General features: G+C 37.1%; 1 protein-coding gene and 1 pseudogene across 4 annotated transcripts in view; one reads left to right on the top strand and one right to left on the bottom strand.

The window, feature by feature from the left end:
• LOC116862515 (importin subunit alpha-3) overlaps nt 1-23774 on the bottom strand; it is a 55521-nt gene extending 31747 nt beyond the window's left edge. For 2 of the 4 annotated variants that reach the window (XM_032849846.1, XM_032849850.1), the window contains exons 1-3: nt 23613-23774; nt 1083-1127; nt 87-176 (exon numbers count right to left, since the gene is read on the bottom strand). In XM_032849846.1, coding sequence (XP_032705737.1) covers nt 87-176; nt 1083-1127; nt 23613-23681 — 204 coding nt within the window. In that variant the 5' untranslated portion in view covers nt 23682-23774. Of the gene's footprint in view, nt 1-86; nt 177-1082; nt 1128-22902; nt 22955-23612 lie in introns of those variants that run through there. The other 2 variants (XM_032849847.1, XM_032849848.1) reach the window with 2 other exon arrangements.
• On the top strand, nt 23774-24243 carry LOC116862516 (annotated as a pseudogene).
• The last annotated feature ends 3400 nt before the right edge of the window (nt 24244-27643 follow it).

Genomic DNA, 27643 nt, shown 5'->3' with positions numbered 1-27643 from the left:
TAAGTTAAAAAGTCACCTTAAAATTCTATATTTATGTAAAATTTTTCACTGACAGTTTTTAAGCTACCAGAATAACAATAACTTACCACTCTATAATCGCCATCTATATCAGAATCTTCACAGATATCTTCATGTGGTACATTTCTTCTCTTTAAGAGATGCTCATCTCTTTTATTCTTAAAAAAAAAAAAAGATATATATCAAAAAAATAACTTTAGTTAAAAAAGCTAAATACTTTCATACAAAGAGGTTAGGCAATCCTGTGCCTACAAACTGAAATGGGAAGTGCCTTTTAAAAGTAAAATGCAAATGCAGAAAATTAAACCAAACTGTGACTCAAATATTTAAGCAACAAAAAATCTGAATTCCAAGCCCCAAATACTACATTTTTAATGAACCGTGAACTATGTAAAAAGAAATTAAAAAAACAAAAAATTGATTAAAAAAGACAGTGTGTAGTTTAAGCCAGAACCAAACATATATGTATTTATTTAAAAGTACTAAACCATTTTATACATCATCTGGGAGCTTCTCTTTATCACCTAAAAACAAAGTCAAAGCAAAAGTTGGGCAGTTCAAAATCAGACTAAAATCAACAATGCCTTACAAAAATCAAGGCCCACTCAAATTTCACTAAAAAATGTGCGGGACAAATTTAAAGATATACTCCCAAGTATAACTTTCTTTTTTTTACACACATGAAATATAACCTATTTTAATACTTGAAAAGCTGATGAAATTTGTAAATGGAACAAGTTCTTTTCAGAACTTGTGTATAACCACACCTGTAAGCAGCTGAACTATTTAGTATAACTGTATAGGCAAGACTTTCACTTTCTATAAATTATTAAAGATTACAGAAGAAAAACACCATATAACTCATTTATCTCTATTCTTGGGAGAGTGGCCAAGTTGTATTTTGCCAACTTCAATAGCCTGGTTAAGTTTAGTTAAAATCCTTCAGTTTTCAAAATAAAAAGAAATGGCAAACACTTGGGATTAATATACATTTAGTATCTTCTATATATGCTGTAATATTGTTAGAATTATGCTTGGAAGTACTCAATATTACTCAGACTCACCTTCCTTAATTCAACTACAACTTCATTTCGTTGTCTTCTCATAGTCTACAAGAAATTAAAGAAAAATATTTTTAAAAAACGATCTCAATTTCCATCACCCAGGAAAACCACTATTAACATTTCAATGTATATCCCATAAGCCTTTCTTCTAGTCATATGTAAATAAAGTCATATTTTACTCATAATAAAGATCATATTATAGACATGACTTTCTATATTAGATATACAATTTTAAAACTATAATGTGTAAGAATACAAAGATACAAAGAATGAAAGAACCAACCCCTAAGCTCACCTCGCATATGAATCATGGCACTTAAAGAAGTAATACATGTAACAAGGCTAATAAATTCAGCAGCTTAAAAGGAGGGAAGGTGTCTTCCTATCCATCCAGTCTCTTTCTCTAACAGTAAACACTGTTAGATTTACTGTGATTCTGACACACTTATCTACTTATTCTGTCTTTACCTTATTTTTGTTTACTTAATTTATAGATTTTTAGAGCCCTTCCATGGTGGTATAATACAGTAAATCTTTTTCATTATTTCTAATGACCACAAAATTTTTCTACCACATACTGTAACCATTCTCTTACTTCTTAACATGCGTTTTGCTCATTTTAAACCTCCCTAGTACACGGATTCATGCTTACTGTAAAACATTCAAACCTTCAGAAACAATACAAGTTTAAGCTCTAAGTATAAGTTCTCCTCATTCTTTCTAGTGACTGCATATGCCAGGGAGTAGAAATAGCAAGTCACAAAGTAATACTCATATATCTGATTAAAGACTTCAAACTTATATCCAAAACCGAACTTTTAATTTTTAACAAACATACATAACTCTATCTCATCTCACATGATTCATATGGGAGGTGAGACTGAGAGTTCTTTTATCCTTTGTATCTTTATTTTTATAAGGCTTATGTTACTGTTTAAAAAATTTATGACGGGGCACTTGGGTGGCTCAGTCAGTTAAGTGTCCAACTCTTGATCTCAGGGTCATGAAATCAAGCCCTGTGACAGGCTCTGTACTCAGTGGGGAGTCTGCTTGAGATTCTCTTCCTCTCCCCCCACTCATGGGCTCTCTTAAATGAATCTTTTAAAAAAATTTATGACATATTCAGCATTATAAATCTATTGATAATTTCAAAGGGATTTTTAAGCAAATGGCAGCTCTATCCTTCCAGATGCACAGACCAAAAAATTTATAGCCATCCTTGATTCTTCTTTTTCTCTCATGTTATACATTTGATTGTACCAAATCCTCCCACTGGTTCAACCTTCAAAACTTATTTGAAATCCAATTACATATACCTTCTCTGCCAGTACTACTCTGGTCCAACTCACCATTAACGCTCACCCAGATTATTGCAAAAAAGTCTCTGAACTTGTACCCCTCTTCCTGTTCTTGCCCTCCTCTGTATTCGTTGTTATCACAATAACCAAAGCAATCCTCACAGGTAATCTTAATTTTTGAGTCCCACAGTCTCCTTTGACAATCTGGTGAAATCAATGAACACCTTCCATATAGTGTTATTTATTATTTATTTTTTTTAAAGATTTATTTATTGAGAGAGCACAAACAGAGGAAGAGGCAGAGGGAGAGAAGAATCTCCAGTGGATTCCATGCTGAGTGCAGGGCCCAACACGGGACCTGATCCCACAACATATCTGAAAATCAAGAGTCAATAGCTTAAACCAACTGAACCACCCAGGCGCCCACAAATACTTTTTAAATAGAGATAAGAAATAGATAAGATTACAAAGAAAAACAATTATATTGATATATAATTGTAAAAAATATATAAATATGAAAAGACAAACTATAATATATGTGCTTCATTATCACATTAAGTGGGATCTAACAGTGAGTCTAGTAAGTACTGTAATTTCAAAGTAATGTTGACCTTAAATGATTTAAGAGATCCTGCAACAATAATGTTCTAACTGGTGGTGACAAAAAGTCACAGGTAACTTTAATAACTACTGTTTACTGGCTATATTATTAAATGAAGGAAAGTTAGAAGAACTGTTAAAAGTTAGTGAAAATAAAGAAGTAATTTTTTCTAAGTCTCCAGGTCCTCCTGAATTCTACCCATAGCCTCTGAGGAAGGACTTAGTAAAGAACCACTTTTTAAGAAGTCAGTCAGATCATGTCACCTGCCTGTTCAAAACCATCAATGGTGCTCCACTTTGGAGTAAAAGCCCAGTCATAAAAATGCTTTAAGTCCACTCAAATCTTCCTATGTTATTCCTTCTCCAATAACCACCTTTCAGACCTCAGCTCTATCATTCTCTTAATTCACTCTGCAGTAACTACACTAACTTTGCTATTCCTCTAACATTCTGGAAATTCTCTCTCTTCAAAGTCTTCACTAATACACTATGCAGCAACTCCCAAGGATGGACTCCAGAGCCAAATTGCTTGGGTTCAATTTTCAGCCATATTACTTACCAGCTCTCTCAATGCCTTTTGTTATCTATAAAATAAGGATAGTAAAAATATCTATTTCACAGGATACTATAAAGATTACGTAAGTTAATATATGTAAAGGAGTTAAGTAGCTCCTGGCACATAACAGTGTATGTGTTAGCTATCCTTATTTTTGCTACTGCTAATTCCTCAGGCTGTAATGCTCTTCCCTCACTATCTGCAGTGCTCACTCTCATCTTTCAAATGTCACCTCCATGGTAAGGTCTTTCCCTTCCTACCCAACCAGCAACTCTCCTGCTGGGTACTCTCTATTCCTCTTCTATTTTTCTCCATACTACTTATCACATACCAATATGCTATACGAAACTTTGTTATCCTCTCCCAACTAGAACGTAAGTTCACTATATAAGGAACAACATAAGGAATAAATATTATTCCTTCTTAAAATGCACTGGGTAATCTTTTATGTCCAGAAATCTTTACTTCAATTTTTGACCAAACCAATTTATTCAATCTCTGTTTAAGTGAACTTCTGATGATCATTTCAGTTTTGGTACAGATATGTATTTTAAAAATACCCAAAGAATGAAACCGGACCACTTTCTTACACCATATACAAAAATAAATTCAAATTGGGTTAAAGACCTAAATATGAGATCTGAAACCATAAAACTCTAGAAAGAAAACATAGGTAGTAATTTCTTTGACATCAGCCATAGAAACATTTTACTAGATGTGTCGCCTCTGGCATGGGAAGCAAAACCAAAATTAAACTACTGGGACCTACACCAAAATAAAAAGGTTTTGCACAGTAAAGGAAATTATCAACAAAACAAAAAGGCAACCTACTAAGCAGGAGAAGATAAAATGACATATCCAGTAAGGTGTTAATATCCAAAATACATTTAAAAAATCATCTACAACTCAACACCAAAAAAGAACAAATAATCCAATTAAAAAACGGGCAGGGGGAACTGAATGAACATTTTCCCAAAAACATCCAGATGGCCAAGAGACACATAAGAAGATGCTCAACATCACTAATCATGAGGGAAATGAAAATTAAAACCACAATGAGATATCACTTTACACTTGTCAGAATGGCTAAAATTGAAACCACAAGAAATAACAAAGTGTTGGTGAGGATGTGGAAAAAGGGGACCCACGTGTACTGTTGTTGGGAATGCAAACTGGTGCAGCCACTGCAGAAAACAGTATGGAGGATCCTCAAAACCTGAAATTGGCAGTATCTTACAACCCAAGAGTATCATACAGTATCATACAATCCAGGCAGTATCCTACAATCAAGTAGTGGACTACTGGATATTTACCCCCCAAAACACAAAACACTAATTCAAAGGGATCCAGGCACCCTTATGTTTACTGTAGCATTACTTTCCAAAAGCTAAATTATGAAAACAGCCCAAGTGCCCATCAATCAATGAACAGATAAAGAAGATATGAGATACACACACATATACAATGTTATTTGGCCATAAAAAAGAATGAAATTTTGCTATTTGCAATGACATGGATGAAGCTAGAGAGTATAATAAGCGAAGTCAGTCAGAGAAAGACAAATACATTATTTCACTCATAAGCAGAATTTAAGAAGCAAACCAAATGAACAAAGAACAACAACAAAAAAAAATACAGAAAACAATCTGCTGGCGGCCAGAGGGAGTTAGGGGAGAGATGGGTGAAACAGGTGAAGGGGATTAAGAGTACACATACCATGATGAGAAGAGAATTGTTCAATCATTATATTGTACATAACATTGTATGGTGATTATATTTGAGTAAAAAAATATATAAACAAAACTCAAAACCCCTGCAAACTGTTTTCCAAATTGGTTGTATAACTGTCCATCCCAATAACAGTACCTGAGAGTTCTAGTAGTTCACATTCTTTTTTTTTTTTTTTAATAAACATATAATATATTTTTATCCCCAGGGGTACAGGTCTGTGAATCGCCAGGTTTACTAGTCGTTCACATTCTTATCAAAATTTGAAACGGTCACTCTTTTTCATGTAGTCATTTTAATAGATATGTGGTGGTCTTCATTTCCCTAATGATTAATGATACTGAACAACTTTTCATGTGTTTTTTCTTTTCATTGTTTATTTAAAGTAGGCTCCATGCCAAAATAAGGCTCGAACCCACAACCCTGAGATCAAAACCTGAGCCAAGATCAAGAGTTGGACACTCAATCTACTGAAGCACCAAGGTGCCCCTCCTGTATTTATTTTCTATCTTACATTTTCTTTCATAAAGTCTTTTGGAATCCTTTGCCCTTAAAAAAAAAACACTCAATAAAAAAATACCAACAAGACAGGTTGCAAAATGAATAAAAAAACTTAGCCAAGTACTATAATAAAAATTTCAACATTCACTATCCTTTAACTATTACAGCCTTAAAAGGTTAAAAAATTTTGTTTTTTTTTTTTTAATATATAAGGAAACTAAGGTGTAGACAAATTAAATTACCTGGCTAAGATCACACAGCTAGAAGTGGAATAGCTAGGATGAGAATTCAGATGGTCTCCTATAAAGCCAATTAACCAATAAGCCACACTGTCCCCCCCAAGTCTTAAAGTTTAAGCCAATCTTGGAGCCTATGGTTCATAGTAAAGAAAAAGATATTATCAAGACAATAGGCTTTGTACTGTTATCACAGTACAAAAACACTGAACTTCTGTAAACAACAACAAAAAATTAGGTCCTATGTCTCACACACAGAAAATAAAACTTGTAAAATGTACTACTTCGAAGATTGTTCAGTAAAAGGTAGACTTTGGAGGGATAGATAGCTGAAGTCAAAATAAGTTCTATGAGTAACTCTTCTACCTAAAGAAGCAGAGTGAAGTCATAGTGGGCTTTAACTTCTTTTCAATGAAGTAAAATGTTACATAAATTAATAAAATACTGGGGCGCCTGGGCGTCGGGTGGCCGTCTGCCTTCAGCTCAGGTCATGATCTCAGGGTCTGGGATCACGCCCCTCATTGGAGCCTGCTTCTCTCTCTACCTGCTGCTCCTCCTTTCTTGTGCTATCAAATAAAATATTTAATTAATAAGATAGTAAATAAATATTAAATATCACATTTATGTAAGTATCTTATTTACACCCAAAGAATTTTTTACCACTACAGTATATCTTACTTATTAAATCTGGAGTTTCTGATAATTTGGAACTATTAATAAAGGATTTATCAAACCCATTTAACATGGTAGTAGTGACATATGCCTCTGGCTATTCCTACCCACAGAAATTTACTTGCAAAGTAAGAGATTTAAGAATCTCTTTATTACTGGGACGCCTGGGTGGCTCAGTTGGTTAAGCAGCTGCCTTCGGCTCAGGTCATGATCCCAGCGTCCTGGGATCGAGTCCCACATCGGGCTCCTTGCTCGGCGGGGAGCCTGCTTCTCCCTCTGCCTCTGCCTCTGCCTGCCATTCTGTCTGCCTGTGCTCGTTCTCTCTCCCTCTCTCTGACAAATAAATAAAATCTTTTAAAAAAAAAAAAAAAAAAAGAATCTCTTTATTACAGAGCAAGAAAGCAAGAAAAGAATTTTCTTCTCTTGAGAAAAAGCTATTACCTTCAAGGTAAAGAGAAGACTGAATTAACTAGCAGAAAGACACCCTATGCAGCAGCCTGGCAGCATTTATTTTGCCAAGTCTTTAAAGTGATATTAGATTTTTAGACATTTACCAAATCACAAGTCCAACTCAAATAAAGGACTATCTCTCTGGGGTCCCATGAAAGGGGTATATAAGGCTTATTTTTCTAAGTCGTAACTCAAAAAGCAGAGGTTTTATATATTATATACAAATGTAATAGTTGTGAATTCACATGACTTACACTGATGCAGTGAGCTGTCAATTAGAATTCCAAAAGGCTGCCAAACTGGCCAGACTTATTTATAGGCCAAAGAGCTATCTAAAGGACAAAGGCTGTAAATGGGGGGATGGGGGAAAGGCAGAGAAAGAGACTGAGTAAGGGGTAGAGTTTAGACAGATCATCCAGTATTTTTGTATTTCTTTGCTTGTGATAAATACAGATACAAAATCCTAAATTCAGGCAAAGAGGGACAAGAAGTTGTCAAAAAACTCAAACAAGTGAATGTTATAGAATATAGTTGTGTTTTTTTTAAGATTTTATTTATTTATTTGACAGGCAGAGATCACAAGTAGGCAGAGAGGCAAGCAAATAGAGAGGTGGAAACAGGCTCCCTGCTGAGCAGAGAGCCCAATGTGGGGCTCAATCCCAGGACCCTGGGATCATGACCTGAGCCACCCAAGCGCCCCCAGAATATAGTTTTTTAATTTAACAAATGATTACTGTGTCTATCACTATTCTAAATTCTAGGGATTAAACACTTTCGTCCACTGAGGATAGGGTTCAGTCCTTCCTTTTCCAATTTATGGCTATTTTCTAACTAGTGGCTGCTTAATTTCTAAGTCACTTTTTACCCATGTATAGTTTTTCTTTAAAACTCTAAAAACTAAGGCTGCCTGGGTGGCTCAAGTGTTAAGCATCTGCCTTCAGCTCAGGTCATGATCCCAGGGTCCTGGGATCAAGCCCCACATTGGGCTCCCTGCTCGGCAGGAAGCCTGCTTCTCCCTCTCCCACTCCCCTTGGTTGTGTTCCCTCTCTCGCTGTGTTTCTCTCTGTCCAATAAATAAAAATCTTAAAAAAAAAAAAACCTCTACAAAATACTAGTTTAAGTTATGATGATATAATAACATACTATACGAAATCTGAATATTTTTAAATTTTTTGAGTAAAATATGAGAGTTTAGCTGACCCAATCTCACTAGAGAAAATTTTAGAAGTTAGTCATACAAAAGATAAGGAATGGAATACTTTGATTTTACTTCATCCAGCCCATTTCCATCCCCTAGGAATGTTAATATTTAGGTAATAGCACACACAAAAAAAAGAAGATAAAAATGTAAAAGACTATCAGGCACGAGATATTTTGTGGGGTGATGGAATATATTCTAAAATTGGGTTGTAGCAATGGTTGCATAACTCTGAAAATTTACTAAAAAAAATCACTCAATTGTACACTTTAAATGGGTTTTATGTGAGATAAATTATGTCTCTATAAAGCAATTTTTAAAACATTATATATACACACAAACATACATAACCTTCCCCTCCCCACAACATGGATTACCTCTGTATTATTATTTAGAGCCTGCTTGGAAGCATTTACTCAATCAAATATTTATTAATCACCTATTTGTTAAGCACCAGAAATACAAAGATGGACCAGACACAGGAAATCCTTGGCTTTAAGGAGGTAGTATTTATGACAGAGAAATATAATAAGTTAATAATAAAGCCTAACATTTAGTAAACATTTGGTGCCAAACACCATTTATAACACATTACTTGATTTTACTCATCTAATAAATGTAATGTGTTATAACATGCATATACCGCTCTTGACAGTAGAAAGTCTGCAGTAAGTAAAAATGAATGTAAGCCTAATCTTGCCCGTGGGGAGTCTGCTTGAGATTCTCTCTCTCCCTCTCCCTTTGTTCTTTTGTTCCTCCCTCCTACTTGCACGTTTGCTCACTCTCTCTCTCAAATAAATCTTGGGGAAAAAAAAAAAAAGAGCTCATTTTCCCATTCTTTTCCTACTTTCCCTCCTTTCATTTCCACTTGCTGATCCCTCCAGCAGCAGCCATCATGGGCTTATTCATGCATTTGCCAAATATGTATGCTGGCAAACTGCTTGTGATTAGCAGATAAATTCCAACTTTATTTATGACATTTCCCATTTATGACAATAAAAGAGAAATTTTGAACACTTAATGTTAAATGCTTACTCAAACTGTGATTTCTCAAGATAGTATTTATTAATAGTAGTAGCTATATGCATTACTAGTGATGGGCAAGTCTTCATAAGCCAAATCAAATTTCCACCTCTAACAAGTAAAAAGCTTACTCAAGATTGAGTAATAGAGAAGTTTGAAAGTAAATTAAACAGGAGGCCAGATTTAACCTTGGCAAGTTACTTAACAATTTAAAGTAATTCTACCAGAAATAGTAATACTTTAAAATGATCCACATCTAAATTTTAAGCACTGAAACAATCAGTACATAAATATAATTTAAAAATCACAAAAAAATGTGAGAAATTGTTAACTGTTAACTCCAGGGGCACCTGGGTGGTTCACTCTTTTAAGTGTCTGCCTTTAGCTAAGGTCATCTCAGGGTTCTGGGATTGAGCTCTACATTAGGTTCCCTGCTCAGTGGGAATTTGCTTCTCCCTCTCCCTCTGCCCTTCCACCTGCTCATGTGCATGCTCTCTTTCCCTCTCATAAATAAAATTTTAAGGGGAAAAAAAACAGTTGTTAACTCCAAGGAATGGGAGTACAGTAGAGTTTCACTACCAAATATTTGAACAACAGAGAAATGTATTAAATTCAGAAATTATACTTACCTCTTTGGAAAAGTTAGAAAATAAATGTAGGAAAAGAAAGAAGTTCAATTTCCAGTTTTTTATGTTTGTCTGTCTTGTACAAGATACACACACACACACACAATCTTTAGTGTCATATCCAAGAAATCCCTGCCCAATCTAATGTCATGAAATTTCTGTCCCATTCTTTCTCCTAAGAGTTTTGTTTTAGGTCTTACATTTAGGTCCTTGATCCATTTTGAGTTAATTTTTAGTATATGGTGTTAAGGGTTCAATTTCATTCTTTTACTTGTGGCTATCAAATTTTCCCAGCCCCATTTTTTGAAGACTGCTCCTTACCAATAAATGGTCTTGGTGCTCTTGTCAAAAATCTTTGAATATACATGCAAGAGTTTATTTCTAGACTCCTATTCTATTCTGCAGGTCTATGTGTGATTTTATGTCAATACCACACTGTTTTGATTACTGTAACCTTCAAGTTAAATTAGGAAGTGTGAGACCTCCAACTTTCTCTTCTTTTTCTGGATTGTTTTGGCTATTATTCAGCGTCCCTTGAGATTCCATATGGACTTTTCCATTAAATCTGTAGATCACTTTAGGCAGTACTAACTTTTAATAATAGGTCTTCCAACTCATGAACATGGGATGCCTTTCCATTTATTTTTGCTCTCTTTAATTTCTTTTAACAACATTTTGCAGTTTTCAGTGTGAAAGTCTTATACCTCATTAGTTAGGTTTTTCCTAAGTAGTTTATGCCTTTTGATCCATTTGAAACTCAATGTTTCTCAATTTCCTTCTCAAATTGTTCCTTATGAATGAATGCTGATTTTAAATCCTGTAACTTTGCTGAATCATTTATTACTTCTAACATATTTTTAGGAGGATCATTAGGGTTTTCTACATATAAGTTCAAACCACCTACAGAGAATTTTACTTCCTCCTTTCCAGTGTGGATGCCTTTTCTTTTCATTGCCTAACTGCTCTAGCTAGGACTTTTAGTACCATGCTGAATAGTACTGGTGAAAGTGGACATCCTTCTTAGTCTTCCAAGGAAAGCTTTCAATCTTTCATCATTGAGTGTCATTTGCTAGGGCTTTTCATATTTGGTCTTTATTATATTGAGGTTGTTTCCTTCTATTCTTAGTTATGAGAGTTTTTATCGTGAAAGGGTATTGAATTTTGTCAAATGCTTTTTTGGGTATTTTTGCCCTTCATTCTGTTAATTTGGTACAGTACATTGATTTTCATATATTGAACCATCCTTTACATTCCAGGATCAAATCCACTTGGTCAGGGTATATAATCCTTTTAAGATGCTGCTGAATTCAGTCTGCTAGTATTCTGAAAATTTCTACAACACCGTTCATCAAGGATATTGTTCTGCAGTTTTCTTGTAGTGTCTCTGGCTTTGGCACCAGAGTAATGCTGGCCTCACAGAATAGATGTGAACATATTCCCTCGTCTTCAGTTTTTTGGAAGAGTTTAAGTGGGACTTTAATAAAGTGTTAATTCTTTAAATATGTGGTAGAATTCACCAGTGAAGCCATCTGGTTCTGAGCTTTTCTCTACTGGGAGATTTCTGATTACTGATTCAATCTCTTTACTAGTTAGAGATCTGTTTAGATTTTGTTTCTTCAGGATCCAGTCTTGGTAGGTTGTGTGTTTCTAGGAACTTATCCATTTCATCTAGGTTATCCAATTTGTTGATGTAAAAGTCACACATATCCTTTTGCAATACTCTTTTCTACAAAACACATGACAAGTAAAAACATTTATCTTATACAAGGAAACACTAAAATATGGGTACATTAACTAAATTCCAATGGTTCTCCGTCTGGGGTGACCTTTGTCATTCAGAGAACATACGGCAATTTCTGGAGATAATTTTGGCTTTTACAACTGGGACGAGGCATAGTACTGGCATCTACTGCCAGAGACAAGGGAAGCTGCTAAAACATTCTACAATGCACAGGATGGTTCTCCACAACAAAAAATTATTTGGTTCAAAGTATCAAAAGTGTTAAGGTGGAGAAACTTGGCTGCATTCTATTGTGAGTTATTCTAATAAGAACCCAAATTAAGTTCAAATACATTTGGAAAAATGTACACAAGAAAAAGTAAACATTCTAAAACATTTAGTAGTAGTAAGATTATATAGGATTACTTTATTTTCTCATTTTTCTAAAAAAATTTCTACAATTACCATGCCCTTACCATTTCAAGAGACAAAAAATTACCTTGTTTTAAAAAATTTGATTGAGTCACTACTTCTATTTTTTTTTAAGATTTTATTTATTTGAGAGAGAGTGAAAGTGAGAAAGATCACAGAGGGAGAGGGAGAAGCAGACTCGCCGCTGAGTAGAGAGCCTGATGTGGGGCCTGATCCCAGGACCCCAAGATCATGACCCAAGCTGAAGGAAGACACCCAACTGACTGAGACACCCAGGTGCCCCTCATCACTAATTCTAATTAATCAGAGCGCACACACACATTTTTTTTAAAGTTTCATTTAATTCCCTGCCACTGATATGCTAGTCTCTGTAATGAAAATTAAGAAAAGACTGGTATACAAAATAGACCTGGTCTGTACTCTCAGGGAGCTTCTAGTCTGATGGGAGAAATTAACACAGAGTGACTATGCTAACAAATTATCATCAGTGTTCTTAAGGAAAACAATAAGGGGGATGGGGTGGAAGGATGGCATCTCTAAGTAAATAACACTGAAGACTCAAAGGATGAGAAATAACCAAGCAGTGAAGGAAAGGGGATGAAGGTTAAAAAAAAAGGGGGGTGGAAAAAGCATTCAGACAGAACAGTAAGTGTAATGGGCCTAAAGAGGAAAGAGCTATCGAAGTGTTAAAAACAATTAAAAGAACATGAGAATATAAGTAAAGGAGATAATAAAGTGACAGAGGTAGGAGAAAAAGGGACCAGAGCTGGCAAGGCCTTAAGGTCTCAGTAAAGAGTCTGGAAGCGAAGAGTGCTAGGAACCTACTGAAACAGAGAAAGGGCATGATTTCATTTTTTAAAAGAACCATGCTAGTTGTTTTATGAACCGGAGAAGAGCAAAAGCAGAAATAAGGCAATCACTATGGAGATGAGATTAATACTGAGGTTATAATGATGTGCCTCAGATTTTAATAGTGAGTAGAAAGTTAACAGAAAAGTAAAATGGAGTGACATTATCTAAATAATGTCATACTTACAACCTTGTCTAAAAGAAACTTCTCTTTCCAGGGATGCTGCTGCAGAAGCAGGCAAAGGCTGTTCTTTATCAGTGACATCCTCCCTTCCACACCACTGCTGACTGGGTAAGGGGTGAAGGGGAAAGCTTGATTCAGGAAAAGCCAATCCATAAGCAGACGAGCAGTAAAAAACAATCTGTTTCACCTTGGGTAGAACTTTATTGGCTCAGATTCTCTCAGTAACTGAACCCAAAATTACATAAAGACTAATACAGTATCGGGGCGGCAGGGGGAGGGGGAATCTAGTACTGGGTTAGTGGCTGGCGGAGCAGTAAAAAAAGGATCCATGAACTCCTACCACCAAGACACTCTTACCTCAAGTATCCTGAATAATGTGAGAATGGTTCTTTAATTTTCCTAACACCCCACACCCTTATTTGACCTAGTCTGGATAAAGGTGTTCTCTTCACTCTTAAAGGCTTAATTAAAGCTAGTACCCATTAGGTGGGATTTTAATTTTACAGAAACTGACGTTACAAAAAATGATTAAGCTTTCCTAATGGCATATATCTATTGAAATGTAATCCTAGGAACTCCCACTCTAAAAATCAGGCTTTTACACCAATCTCATGGGAAGAGTTACTGGACAGTAAACATTTAGGATGTCTTTTCCCTTCATGTTTGAGGTATACCACTTATTGTAAATTTGAGTTTACGAAAGAAAGATAAAAGATCTACTACAACACTAGCTCACAGTAGTTGAATATCTTCACAGGGTCCGTTTAGAGCAGGGATCTGAGAAATTTTGACCTGCTAGATGTACACTCCATGAGAATTTAGCCTGTGCTATTCACTGTTCTATTCTCACTGTTTACAACTGAAGTTCAGACATAGAAACTGAGTATTTACTGAACATATGCATTCAATAATAGGGAAGGGTAGACAGAGAAGTCAGTAAAAAAAGAGTTAACAAGAGGTAACCTAAGACCCTTAGGTAGTGGAGAGTTGTCACGGTCCCTTTTTATTTCTATTGAGCTTCTTAAAAAAAAAAAATACAGCTTTATTGAAATATAATTCACACACCATACAATTCACCCACTTAAAGTGTACAATTCAGTGGTTTTTAGTATAAAGTTGCACATAAATCACCACCATCTAATTACAGATCGTTGTCTTCACCATAAAAAGCCTATACCCATGAGCAGTCATTCCCCAAGGCCTGGGCAACTACTCATCTACTTTCTGTCTCTAGGAATTTACCTATCCCAGACATTTCACATAATTGAAATTATAGAATATGTCATCTCCTCTGACTGGCTTCTTTCAGGCAGCAAAATATTTTCAAAGTTCATCATGCTGTAGCATGCAGTAGTACTTCATTCCTTTTTATGGCAGAATAGCATTCCATTGTATGTAGAGACCACATTTTGTTTATCCATTCATCAACTGATGGACAACGGGTTGTCTGGTTTGGCTACTATGCTTAATGCTGCTATAAACATTCATGTATAAATTTCTGTGTGAACACTTATTTTTAATTCTCTTGGGTTTATACCTAGCGGTGGAATCGCTGGGTCACATGTTCTAACTTTGAGGAACTGCCAAACTACATTCCAAGGTGGAATGCACCATTTTACATTCCCATCAGCCATGTAGGAGGGTTGCACTCTCTCTACATCCTTACCAACACTTGTTACTATCTTTTTGTTTACTTATGTCTGTTTCCACACTTACTAAAGAACCTATCCTAGTAGGCTAAAGTGGTATCTCATTACGGTTTTGATATGCATTTCCCTAATGACTAATAATGTTGATCATATTTTTTATTTGTTTATTGGTCGTAATTAAGCTTTTTCATCACTTGAGGATAAAGGAGAAGCTGAAGAAGAAAAGGAAACTGGGGAAAATTATTCAAGACATTAACAGAAAAAACGTGAACATTCTGATATAAGAGCCAAAACATACTGAGTTTCAGTTACTGAAGAACCAAGAATAATGTAACAGTGATTTGAAAATATTAAGACTACATTTTGCTTGCTTTTCTGAATGAGCAAGCAGCTGAAAGTGACCACAGAGGACGAGGGTAATGAGATAGGATGGGTGGCAAACAGGACAGGGTCACTTCATACAAGCAAATAGACACTACTTGTAGAGCTATCAAGATACAACTACCATTAACTAAACAAATTTATGTTTAGGAATCACAAAGACATGCTATAAAAATTAAAACAAATATTAAGAGTAGATACTGAGCAACTTAAGTTTCCACAGAAGAATAGGAAACTGATTTGCTTTCTAATATGAAAAAATATGTCTACCACCAAATTATGAAACCCCACATTATCTTGGGATTCTGACTTTTGTTCATAAAAATGTAGTAAATTCCCAGGTTTTTCAGAACACATTATTAAAAATGTAATTTATGTTAGGTTTAATGTAAATTAAATTTAGGGTAAAAGTGACAGCAAATACAATTTTGGTCTAATAGTAAGTAAACGGTAATAGAAAAACCTTGGGTTTTAAGTAAAGCCAGCATGTCTGTGACCTTAACTCATTTTTCATCACAGGTACTCAACAGTGTGAATCAAAACTACTTTGGTTAAATTTACAATCTTGTGGAAAAAGAGTTACAAACTACATAAAATATCTACTAACCTACTTACAACCAGGATTAGAGAAATGAAGTCAGAAACTAGTAATTTTGCCACAGTTTGGTTGAAGCACATACAAGAAAGGCTTTTATTTGAGTGCTAATGGACGGAAAAGGAAGCCTTCCCCAATTCATGTGATGTGATTTGAATTACGGTACACGGCGGTACAAAAGGAACTGCAAACAAAATGTTATTCTGACAGGGAACACAAGGGGTTATTTGGATATAATGAACGATGAAGCAAGCTGGAAGAAAAAAAAAGACCCTCCATTCACTCTGTATATACTATATGCCAGGCATTATTAAGCATTTAAATGGTTTCGAGAGACTTAAAAAATAAAAAAAATAAATGGTTTAGTGAGATTACCTTCCATAACTATTAAATGGAGGAACCAGGACTCAAATCCAGGTGTAACTGACTCATTAGTCCATTTTTTTTTTTTACATGTGATACTATAAATCCTTTTAAAGGCTTTTATTAATTAAAAGTGAAGGTAACCTCTTATAGAAGCAACAATAATAAACAAAGACAGAGGTTCTCAAAGTGCGATCAATAGGTCCCTGTGGGGATGCTGAAACCTTTGCATAGGGTCCACAGATCAAAACTATTTTCATGTTACTACTACTATTTATTATAATGCTAATATCTGTATAGCAATGCAATGCAGTGGGTAAAACTACTGGTACTTCAGTATGAATTAAGGCAATGTCATCATGCTGTATGAGTAATTACCGTATTTCAGTTAAAAAAAAAAAAAGCAACAAAAAAGGCTGGTTCACTTAATGTCCTTGATGAAACAGTAAAAAATAACCTTTATTAAAAACCTGCCTTTTCTAAAATTTTGTGATAAAATGGGGATTACATATAAACTACTTCTGCAGCAAACCCACTTCTGCAGTATGATGACTGTCTCAAGAAAAGTTTTTTATGACTGAGTTGCAAATTGAACTACCATTTTTTCATGGAACACCATTTTTACTTGAAAGAACGACTGACAGACAAATTATGGCTATTCAGACAGTGTCTGGCAGATGTTTTCACAAAAATGAGCAAAGTGAGCTTATGGCTTCAAGGGAAAAAACTTATAGTGCTTCTTGCTAATGATAAAATTAAAGCTTTCAAGTGAAAATAAGAATTCTGGAAAACCTGTATCTACCACTGTGAGCTTCACCAATTTCCAAGATTTAACATTTTTCTGATGAACTATTTGGTGACACTAACTGATAATAATTGTGAATTTTCACTGTACAATAAAATATGTCAGCATTTGGAAGATCTGCATAACTCTGCGAATTAATATTTTCCAAATGACCAATACATGCTGTCACAAAATCAGGCAATGATAAAAGATTCCAAGCATAAGACAGACCTATAAATTTTAACATAACAGAGTATGAAAGGCTCACTGATATGGCTTAAGATTCCATATTACAACCAAACTTTGAGAAACTACTATTTCATGAAGTTATAATACAGTATCAAACAAAAATTTCCATAATTATCTGAAAAGGCTATTTACTCTAACCCTAAATACCCTCCCTTTCCAACTGCCTATGTGAAGTTGGGTATTTTTCATATATCTCAACCAAAACAGCATTATCACAAAAGATTGAATTCAGAAACAGGTATGACAATCCAACTATCTTTTCTTGGCCAAACATAAAAGAGACCTTTAAAAAATGTTAAACATGTTCATTCTTTTCACCAAAGTTTTTGAAAAAACAGCTCACCAAAGTTTTAGGTTATTTTTCATTACAAATTTATGTATATATAAAATAGTTTCATTATTTTTTATGAGTTAATATTTCTTAAATCATTAGCTTTAATTTCTGAAATGGTGTTTTCTTTTGAAATGATAAATATTGACAGAAACCTACAAACAAAGCTCTTTGAGGGTCCCTAATTTTTAACAAGCATAAACAAGTCTTCAGCCCCAAAGCTTTGAAAACTTCCAAATTAAGGCCATTAGAAGCAAATATATATTTTTTTTATTTAGTAGGTGCCATATAAAGATTGTTCTCACATTAATTATAAAAAAAAAAGGTCTCCCCTAACCCTGTCTTTCACTAAATCTAAATGGAAAGCCTATAAATGTGTTCTCTAGAGTTTAAAGTCCACAAAAGATACACAATTTCCAAAAACCTCTGGGAGAAAAAGGAAACACTTACTGAATACCTACTATATCCTACGGACTATGCATTTACTATAATCTTTTAACCAACTTTGAGACCTGTGTCAAGGCTGAAAGAAGTTAAGAATAGGTAATATGGTATGGTATAAATATACATACTTTACTTTGACACATACCTGAATTAAAATCATTCCCTTAAATGTGATGCTATAAAGTCACTTAACTAGAGATTTTTCTTCTATAAAAGGAATCATTCCTATTATTACACACACTGAGAGAAATGAGAACACAATTAAAAGCATATACAGTATGTGTTTCAATCATACTTCTCTGTTCCAAACTAAACCAAGTACCAAAATCATCATTCAAGATTAGACTTGACAACAAACTCTCATTTTATCACTACAGTCCTTAAGTAGATAAATGCTACTCCAGAAAACATTTAAAAAAATTTTGAGGACCTGGGGTGCCTGGGTGGCTCAGTTGTTAAGCATCTGCCTTCCGCACAGGTCATGATCCAGGGTCCTGGGATCAAGCCCTGCATGGGGCTCCCTGCTCCACAGGAGCCTGTTCTCCCTCTCCCACTCCCCTGGCTTATGTTCCCTCTCTTGCTATGTCTCTCTCTGTCAAAAAATAAATAAAATATTTTAAAAACATGTATTTTTTTTAAGATTTTATTTACCTACTTGACAGACAGAGACAGAGATCACAACTAGGCAGAGAGGCAGGGAGAGAGAGAGAGGAAGGGAAGCAGGCTCCCTGCTGAGCAGAGAGCCTGATGCTGGACTTGATCCTGGGATCATGACCTGAACCAAAGGCAGAGGCCTCAACCCACTGAGCCACCCAGGTGCCCCCCAAAATATGTATTTTTTGAGGACCCACATTTAACTATCAGATATTAGAGATCAATGCTTTAAAACTACATGCACATTTTTTCTAAAGTACTTTCATTCTTTTAAAGCTAAATCACTCCTACAACTCTTCCCATCTTGTATATATATATTCCTTTGACATACTAGAGACTATGAAAAATGGAGATATTTTGATATCGCAAAGAAAATTATCAATGAAGAAATTCTGAAACTGACTGCCTTATAAAACCAGGAAAGCTGGCAGGGACGCACAAAAACAATTATTTCATTCCTAACTATACTTCTATCAGATATTTCATATTGTCACATGCTTGGACCATTATACAAAAAATTAGACTGTAGTTATTTTAAGTATAGCAAATATGTTCCAAGATTTGTGATGAGAGAGGTCAGTGTCTAAAAGTTAACAAGACTTAACAGCTTAACAATGCCTTTCACTCCGTATAGTTATAAACTACCAAAGCCATTTAACAATAACAAATTAGCTGATCAATTTATTAAACTCTTACCAACCAAGCAGAGTTCAAGCTCACTGCATATTTTATGTTGTGTGGACAATCACAAGTTTCCAGTCATTTAATATTTTATTATTCTTTTATTTTTAGGGTAAGTTTTTTCCTTAAAGTTGTATTTTAGATGATCTAATTATCTTCCAACAATTTTTGCTCCATTAGAACTTGGATACTCTCAGAACTTCTATAAAAATCACACAGATTTATTGGAAAGTCTACAAAAGAATCCCCCTTCTAGTTTTAAAACAAACTAGATGAGCTCTATTTGGTCTATTCTGACAACGATTTTATTTGAAGTTTGATCACTACCCATTTCCTGTGCAGAGTTCAGTGTATCCTGTCTATAGTTACTTTTCTCAAACTAATAATGATGATCCTCTACCAAACTGCAAGAAAGCTGCCTAGCTTTGAGTATCATCTAAGAATTCCCATAAATTATTTTACATGGATACTGACATAATGCCTAATTCTTTAATGCTTTTATGTTTCAAAAACTTAGCATGACCACATTTTGGAAAGGTACCTTACTGAAACGTAAGAATAAGTATCATTTTGAAAGCTCCGAATCAGTTTCCACTTCTAACACTTAGAAATTGTGACTTTAGAAGGGTCAACAATTCCCTGTGGTCAAACTGCCCTTCAATGAGTAATTACAGAGCTCTCCGTTAAAAACTTTCCCCTTTAATTATAAATTCAATGTAACTTAAATTCTGTATGGACACAGAGAAAAAACCGAGAGCCAATTGCAAACAAGGGAATAAAAGAATCAATCGCAATGAATCCTATTAAATCACCCTAACCCCCAAGCAGAAAATCTAAAATTGATAAAATGCTCAGACAACGGCTAGGCATCCTCCTAACATCAACCTATTAATTTTCACAACACTAATAAAGCAGATGTCAAGTACCTCTATTTTAACGGATTAAAGAATCCTAAGACTGACAGACTCTCTCAAGGTCACCCACAAAGTTAGAGATCAGCAGATTACACTAAACTCTCGGACTCTGTACTCTATTTCAAACCAAACAATGTTAGATCAAACTGAAAAATGGTACAATTACCTCATTCTATGTTGTTCTATATCTGTGCTGCCCAGTAAGAGAGCCAATAGCTTCATGTGGCTATTAAGCAGCCAAAATGTAGCTAGTACAAACTGATATACACTTTAAATGTAAAATACAAACTGGATTTTGAAGACTTACTATGAAAAGAATATAAAATATCCCAGTATTTGTTTACATTGCTGATGTTATATTGGTATCTTGGATATACTGGATTAAATACAATTCACTGGTCAGCGATGATCCAGACTTCTTGTTTTTTGTTTTCTTTTTTAAGACTTTATTTATTTATTTATTTGAGAGGAAGAGACAGCAACAGAGAAAACTTGTGGAGAGGAGAGAGAAGAGAAGGTTCCCCACTGAGCAGAGCCTGACATGGGCCAGAGCTCCAACCCAGGATCCTGGGATCATGACCTGAGCTGAAGGCAGATGCTTAACCAGGTGCCCCAGGTCCATACTCCTTTACAAAAACCTCCCAATGAAATAGATGTCATCATTAAGACCTAAACCAAAAGCAGTATTTTCTTAGAATCTGTTGTGACAAAACATAGTAACCATATTTGGAGGGGACGGTTATGGGCATAGTAAGTATTCTGAGGAACACAGACATATATGTAATTAATAAATACACAAAATAGACCACTCTAGTGTTCTCTAAGAATGGTAAAAGAAGTTGCTATTTCATTACAGGTATATGTGACTTTAACTAAGTGAGGAGAAAGTATAATTTCCATTAGAGTCAAGTCATTTCCTTAAGTGAAAAGATCCCTATTCCTTTTGTACACACAGGGTTATCAAAGTCATCAGGGATGCCCATAGGCACTATAAACTTCTCAAAAAAATCTGGTTAATGTGTATTTATAGTTATTTTTTTTAAATCACCTATAATATTGTTTCAAGAGAGTCAGCACAATCTTATTTTGACTAAAGTAATGAGAAATTCACAGTAAGAGGAAACATCAATTTACAAAACAAAACAAAAACAAACAGGACCACTATAACAGTCTGGCAATCCCAGAAAAAGTTACACATAAAGTTACCATATGACCCACTAATTCTACTCAGTGGTATATAACCAAAGGACTTGAAAACAAGTCCACACAAAAATGTATACACAAATGTTCATAGCAGCATTTCACATAATAGCTAGAGTGGAAACAATGCAAATGTCCATCAACTGATGAATGGATAAACAAAATGTGGTATATCCATAGGCTGGAATATTATTCAGCATATTTTTCATCCACAAAAAGGAAGGAGGCATTGTTATATTTTTGTTACATGTGTGAACCCTGAAAGCATTATGCTACCTAAAAGAAGTCAGTCACAAAAGATCATACATTGTATAATTCCATTTATAGGAAATATCTGGAACAGGCAAATCCAGACAGACAAGAGAGTAATGGGCAATAGAGATTACCCATGAGTTAGGATTTCTTTTTGGAATGATAAAGATGTCCTGAGTTGATTGTGCTAATGGTTGCACAATTATGTGAAAACACCAAAAGCCACTTTAAATAGGTGAATTGTACAGTGTATGAATTACAGCTCAATGAAGCTGTTTAAAAAAAAAAAAATGCAGCCAGAAATGTACATGAGGGAAAGGATTAAAACGGTCAGGCATCTAATAGCTGTTTTTTGGGAATTCATAACTTAGGGTATTTATGTTTTTAAATTTTGTAATTCTTTTCATTCTAAATATTGATATTAGCAAAAAAGTTTCATTACATCATTACACAAGTAGGTAAATTTAACGAAAAAATCATAAATTGTACATTTAAAGTATTAAGGATGGCATGTGAATTACCTCAATAAAAATGTTAAAATTTTTTCACTAAAAAAAGGATCACAGGATGTCTCACATTAACCTTAAAACAATCACAGAACTACAGCCACAGCCCCAGATATTTAAAGATCCTCAAACTACAAAACCCGCTAAAAACAACACAAACTACCTCAGAGATTGAATGGCTTTGTGAAAAGCTCAAAAAATAATTACTATCTCAGTGAAGCAATGCTCAAAGTTCAGAAACAGGTGATGGGAATTTCAAGATTTTAGTATAAAAAAGGACACAGGGACAATACAAAAAATACAACTTGACCACTAATCTTTTATAAGCTAAACTCCTGATTCAGATACAGGATGCAAGCATTTAAAAAAAAAAAAAAAAAGATTTACCTAGACTCTTAAAACTAAAGGGAAGAAGTCTTCAATCAAAATTCTGTGATTTGTGTGTGTATGTGTTTTACCCACACACCTCATGTAGCCTAACAACCTCGGGAAAAGCTGTATCGAAGAAACTGTGAAGGGTTTTTTTTTTCACCTTTTTAAAATAATAAAACGTGATGGTGCCCTTCCATAGCCCACCCCATCCCCCACTACCACCACCAGCAGGTGGAGGGAAAGGATACTGTAGACTAGAGGATGACAGCTTTGTATAACCCTGTGGACTTTATATGTAAGAATGCAGCTGGTGGTCTCTCAGGAGGGGATAAAGAGATTTGTGAGCAAGCTGAAATAAGGGGTATTCTTTGCCTGGAAGAGGGCACACCGTGAGCCACATCTTCAATCAGCTATATCCAGAGTAAAACACAGGCCGCTGGAAGGCACTGTTAGCATCATCAGGATGGCCTCTCACGCCGGGGGTGTTTTTTTTCAACGGAGAAGTTGACTCCTGTAGTTTGGATATTGGGGGGGAGGCAGGGGTAAAGCGGGAGTCGGGAAGACCAGAAAAAATGCCTTTAAGTGGAGACGACTCGGACCCCGCAGGGGAAGTTCCGAGCCCCACTCGGTCGCCACACACTCGTCCCCCCCCCCCCCCCCCCCCCCCCTCCTCGCGGCGCCAGACGTCGCGGCCCGGGAGAGAGCCGGAATCGCCGCCGCTGCCGGGGCTGGGGCCGCAGCCCGGCCGGGGCAGCGCGGCACACGCACGCCTCCTCCGCACTCGCCGCGCCCGGCCGCCCCGCCGCGCGGCCCAGCCCCTCGCACCCGCGCCGGGCCGGCTCCCCGGGGCAGGCCTAGGCCGCGTCGGCCGTACCCCAGCACCTCGCTCCCGGGCGGAGGTGGACCAGGCCCGACACAAACTTCCCGGCGCGTTCGCAGAGGCGTCACGGACTGGCCGGCCCCCAGCGCCATTCCCCCGCGGCCCGGCGGCGGCACCCGCCCCTACTCCCCACACTCGGGAGTCCCGGCGGAGATCGGCCCGAGGCCCACAGCCCCCACCCCTCCGGCGCCCCCGAGTTTACCTCCAAGTCGCGGCCTTTGTTCTTGAAATTCTTGAGCCGTTGGTTGTCCAGTTTCTCGTTGTCCGCCATGGCCGGGCCGGTGACTCCTTCCCCCGCCCGGGCCCCGCGGGATCCGCCCCAACCACCACGCCGCACCGACCCTCCCAGGAACCGGGCCGCCGCCTGAGCTGCAATGCCCGCCGGGCCGCCGCTTCCTTCCTCCTCTCACCTGCCTCCGCCGCGGCCTTCTCCTCCTCTCCCCGCCCGCCCCCCCCGCCCTAACCCCACCGCGACCGCAGCTCCGACGAAGACAACTGCGGGGCCGGGCGGCGGCAACGGCGGCGGAATGTGCTGCCGGCTGAGAAGGGGGGAGGCAGCCTCGATCTGAGGGCCCCGGAGCCGCGACCACGCCCATCACCGCCAGCCCAGTTCGCCGATTGGCCAACCAGGCTCCGGTGCGCTCCACCAATCAAAAAGGACGATGGAGAGCGGGGGCGGAAGAGAAAACGGAAAGGGGAAGAGAGCAGCGTTGGGAGGAAGGGCCGGAGGACTGGAGGGCTGGGAGGGGCGCGGCGGGGGCAGGGCGGGGAGCGACCACGTGCCTCGGGAGCTACGGGGAGGAAGCGAAAGAGAATTGGACCACTTGAGGGGAGGCGGGGAAGGGGAAGGAGAGACCCGGGAGCGAGTTGGTTGCTCTAGTCCGGCCGCCCCAGATCTCTGTGTTCTAGGTTTGAAACGGAGTTAAAGTATTTTTTTTTTTTCCGGTGCTCCTTCTCTTTCAGGGCATTGCTTGCGCGCTCCGTTGACTTTACAGGAAGTAGGAGATGCACATTGGCTCAGTCCGGTGGGGGCACGCCCTTCCCCCACTCCCCAAGGTCCATTCCCAGGCTGGGGGTCCCCGCCGTTTGAGAGCAAGGCCATAGAGTTTGGACCCGCTGGGGTGACGTGCGTTCGGGAGTCGCGGCGGAAAGCGAGAGGGACAGTGGGTGGAAAAGGGAAAGGACGCAGTACGCAAATCTGATTCATCCTTTCAGACCGTCCCCGAAACAGGTAGGACCTTGGGAAGCGCTGACGATCCGGTAATGATAACCGCCTCTTAGGTATTTCGTTTTAGAAAGTTAAAAAAAGTTACTTGGCCAGAAAGTACTAACTTCTGTAAGGCGGTGACTGTGGCACCTGACATAATAATGTAGTATTGTAACTGTTGAGGAAGAAAATGAATTCCCAAGGATATACATTTGTATCAGAATATAATTACTAGACGCAGAAATAACACAAGCTACGAAGGAACGTGTTCAAATATTTCAGAAAAAGTGGGAAGGAATGGTTTAAAAATATATTTACCAATTAATAGCACTTCAAATATGCAGGAAACGAAGTAGGCAGCAAAAAACTCAGGTCGTAAGGAAAGGGGGCCGTGTAGGAGTATTGGGTGTGTTTAAATTTGGCGAGGTATGGGGATTTCTTTCGGGAACTTTTACTCCTCGCCCTCCCCTTTCCTCCCACTTCCTTACTGATCTGAATACCTTCAAAAGTATACTTTCAAACGCCTAGCGGAGCGGAAGCTGTACCTGGAAATAATTCACACTGAAGGTTAACCTGAATGTAAATTCATTGCAGATCTTAAAATATAAATGAAGTTCATCATAGATCTTATTCTCCAAAGAATAATTTAATTGAAGTAACATTGCACACTGGAGCACTGATGTTTTCAAAAAAAGTTTAGGATAAGAAAGTTCAGTTGAAAAGATGGAGTGTGTGTGTGTGTGCGCGCGCGCGCGCCACCATTATGGATTTTTGTTATGAACCGAATTCTGTAAAACAAATTACTGGTTGAATTCCCACCCTATGAATATGTTATCCTGTCGACATTCATATATAAACGAATATTTTGTACTTCTTGGTATAAATTCCGTGATAGCTTTCATGATGAAGTTTATCAAATTGTCTATCATCCTATGTCTGTTTCTCCTAGCTACAACTGATTGGTAATTAAACAAAAACTTGAGTTTCTCTGCAGAATACCCCTAAAGAGAAGGGTGTGATCACAGTTACCCACTGAGAGGGACGCAGTACAAACAGGAAATACAACAAAATGATTTATTTTCTTTTATTATTATTATTTAATGTCTTTCTAAGGTCTGTCTTCCTCTCTAAACAACAACTTCTCTGAAGTCAAGGAACATACTTGTTTTGTTCCGTATCATGTATGTATTCGGCACCTAGTAGTACTTCGCATATGGTATGCCGTCAGTGACTATTTGTCAAACACAGGACCTGAATCTCAGCTTTTTTTAATGAATGTTCCATAAGTTAAAAAACAAGCCATCACTTTTTGATTAAGAATGTGGATTAAGTTGTTAGTGCTTTTAAATATATATATTTGTTAAGATTTTATTTTTATTTGTCAGAGAGAGTGAGTGCGCACGCACAGGCAGGCAGAGTGGCAGGCGGAGGCAGAGGGAGAAGCAGGCTTCCTGCGGAGCAAGGGCCCAATGTGGGACTGGATCCCGGGACACTGGGATCATGACCCGAGCAGAAGGCAGCCGCTTAACCGACTGAGCCACCCAGGCATCCCAAGTTCTTAGTGCTTTTAATTTACACTGGGTCCCTTCTAAGAATTCTTAATTTTGTGTCATGCTTAGTCCAGGGACAAAGTTCAGGGAGTAGATCAGACAGGCTTCAGGGCAGACTCCCCCTATATGTTTAAAAATAGTTGTGACACACTTTGCAGAGTGGAACAATTATGCGTAATTACAATGCTTAGGTTTGCTGGCCTAAATTTTTCATTTGAAATTATAACTGTTCTGTACTTTCGGTTCTTCCCAGATAGAACATACCTAGTTTATCAGAAGGGTAAAGAAGTTCTTCCAGGTGTTGGTAATAGCTCTAAATGCATATTGGCAACCTAATTGGCAAGATATGGTAGCTCTAACTGTAGTTAGGAGATTTCAGAAATTGAACTTGCAGAACTAAGGAAGTAAATGCAGCCATCAATACCATTTCAACAGACTTTTTTGTGTGTATGAAATATAGTTATAATCAAACTATAAAACCTATATATAACACCTGTTTTCAAATAGGATATTCAAGGTTAGGTAACATCATATCCTGACTTATTCTACTTTAGTATAAGAAGTCTAAAATTATTATGGAGATCCTTGCTTTCAATGAATGTGTCATGAAATTCTCCTCTTGGTCACTTTTGGAATAAAGAAATTTTCTTTGCAGCAGAGATTTGTGAAAGGATTTTGAAGGTTTATACAGGTTTTAGTTGATCAAATGTAATTTCAAAAAGAATTATAATTGATAATTCATTCAAGCAATTTGGAGTATTCTCATGATTCATACATTAAATTAAAGACTGTGGAGTGTTTCTTTAATCTATAATATGGATCTTATAGTTTCATTTTCTGTTTGGGGAATTATGTATGATTTCTTGAGCAGAACTGGGTAGTATATGCTGAAACAGGAAGCAATTTTATCTGTTGCTAAATCTTAACTAAAATTTAATTTGTGGGATGCCTGGGTGGCTCAGTTGGTTAAGCGTCTGCCTTTGGCTCAGGTCATGATCCCAGGGTCCTGGGATCGAGTCCTGCAGTGGGCTCCTTGCTCAGCAGGGAGTCTTCTTCTCTCTCTTCCTGCCGCTCCTACTTATGCTTTCTCCCTCTGTATCCCTCTCTGTCTCTCTGACAAATAAATAAATAAAATCTTTTTTAAAAATGTGATATGTGTTTTTTATAGTTGGACTGGTTCGTTTTTTGAGAGAAAAACATTAGACCTTTGGTAATACACCTTATTTTCTTAGGAAAACATAGCTAGTCAGGAATGGGGGGCTTCATTTATCCTCTTTATTGCCAGGATTTTTCTGACTTACAACTTGAGAACTCTGGAAAAAACTACTTCTTTACTCTGACTGAAGTTCCTAGATGGTAAAAGATGATGGATTAAAAGGCTACCTGTGGGTATTAATTTGATTGAAAGAGATGAGCCACACAGTTTTTCTTTAACTTAGTTTTTTTTTTAATTCAGTTTTGACTAATTAATGGGAG

Source organism: Lontra canadensis, unplaced genomic scaffold, assembly GCF_010015895.1.
Source record: "Lontra canadensis isolate GAN:19392208 unplaced genomic scaffold, GSC_riverotter_1.0 scaffold250, whole genome shotgun sequence".
In the NCBI taxonomy this organism is placed as follows: Eukaryota; Metazoa; Chordata; class Mammalia; order Carnivora; family Mustelidae; genus Lontra; species Lontra canadensis.
This window is presented reverse-complemented; position numbering and strand designations above follow the sequence as displayed.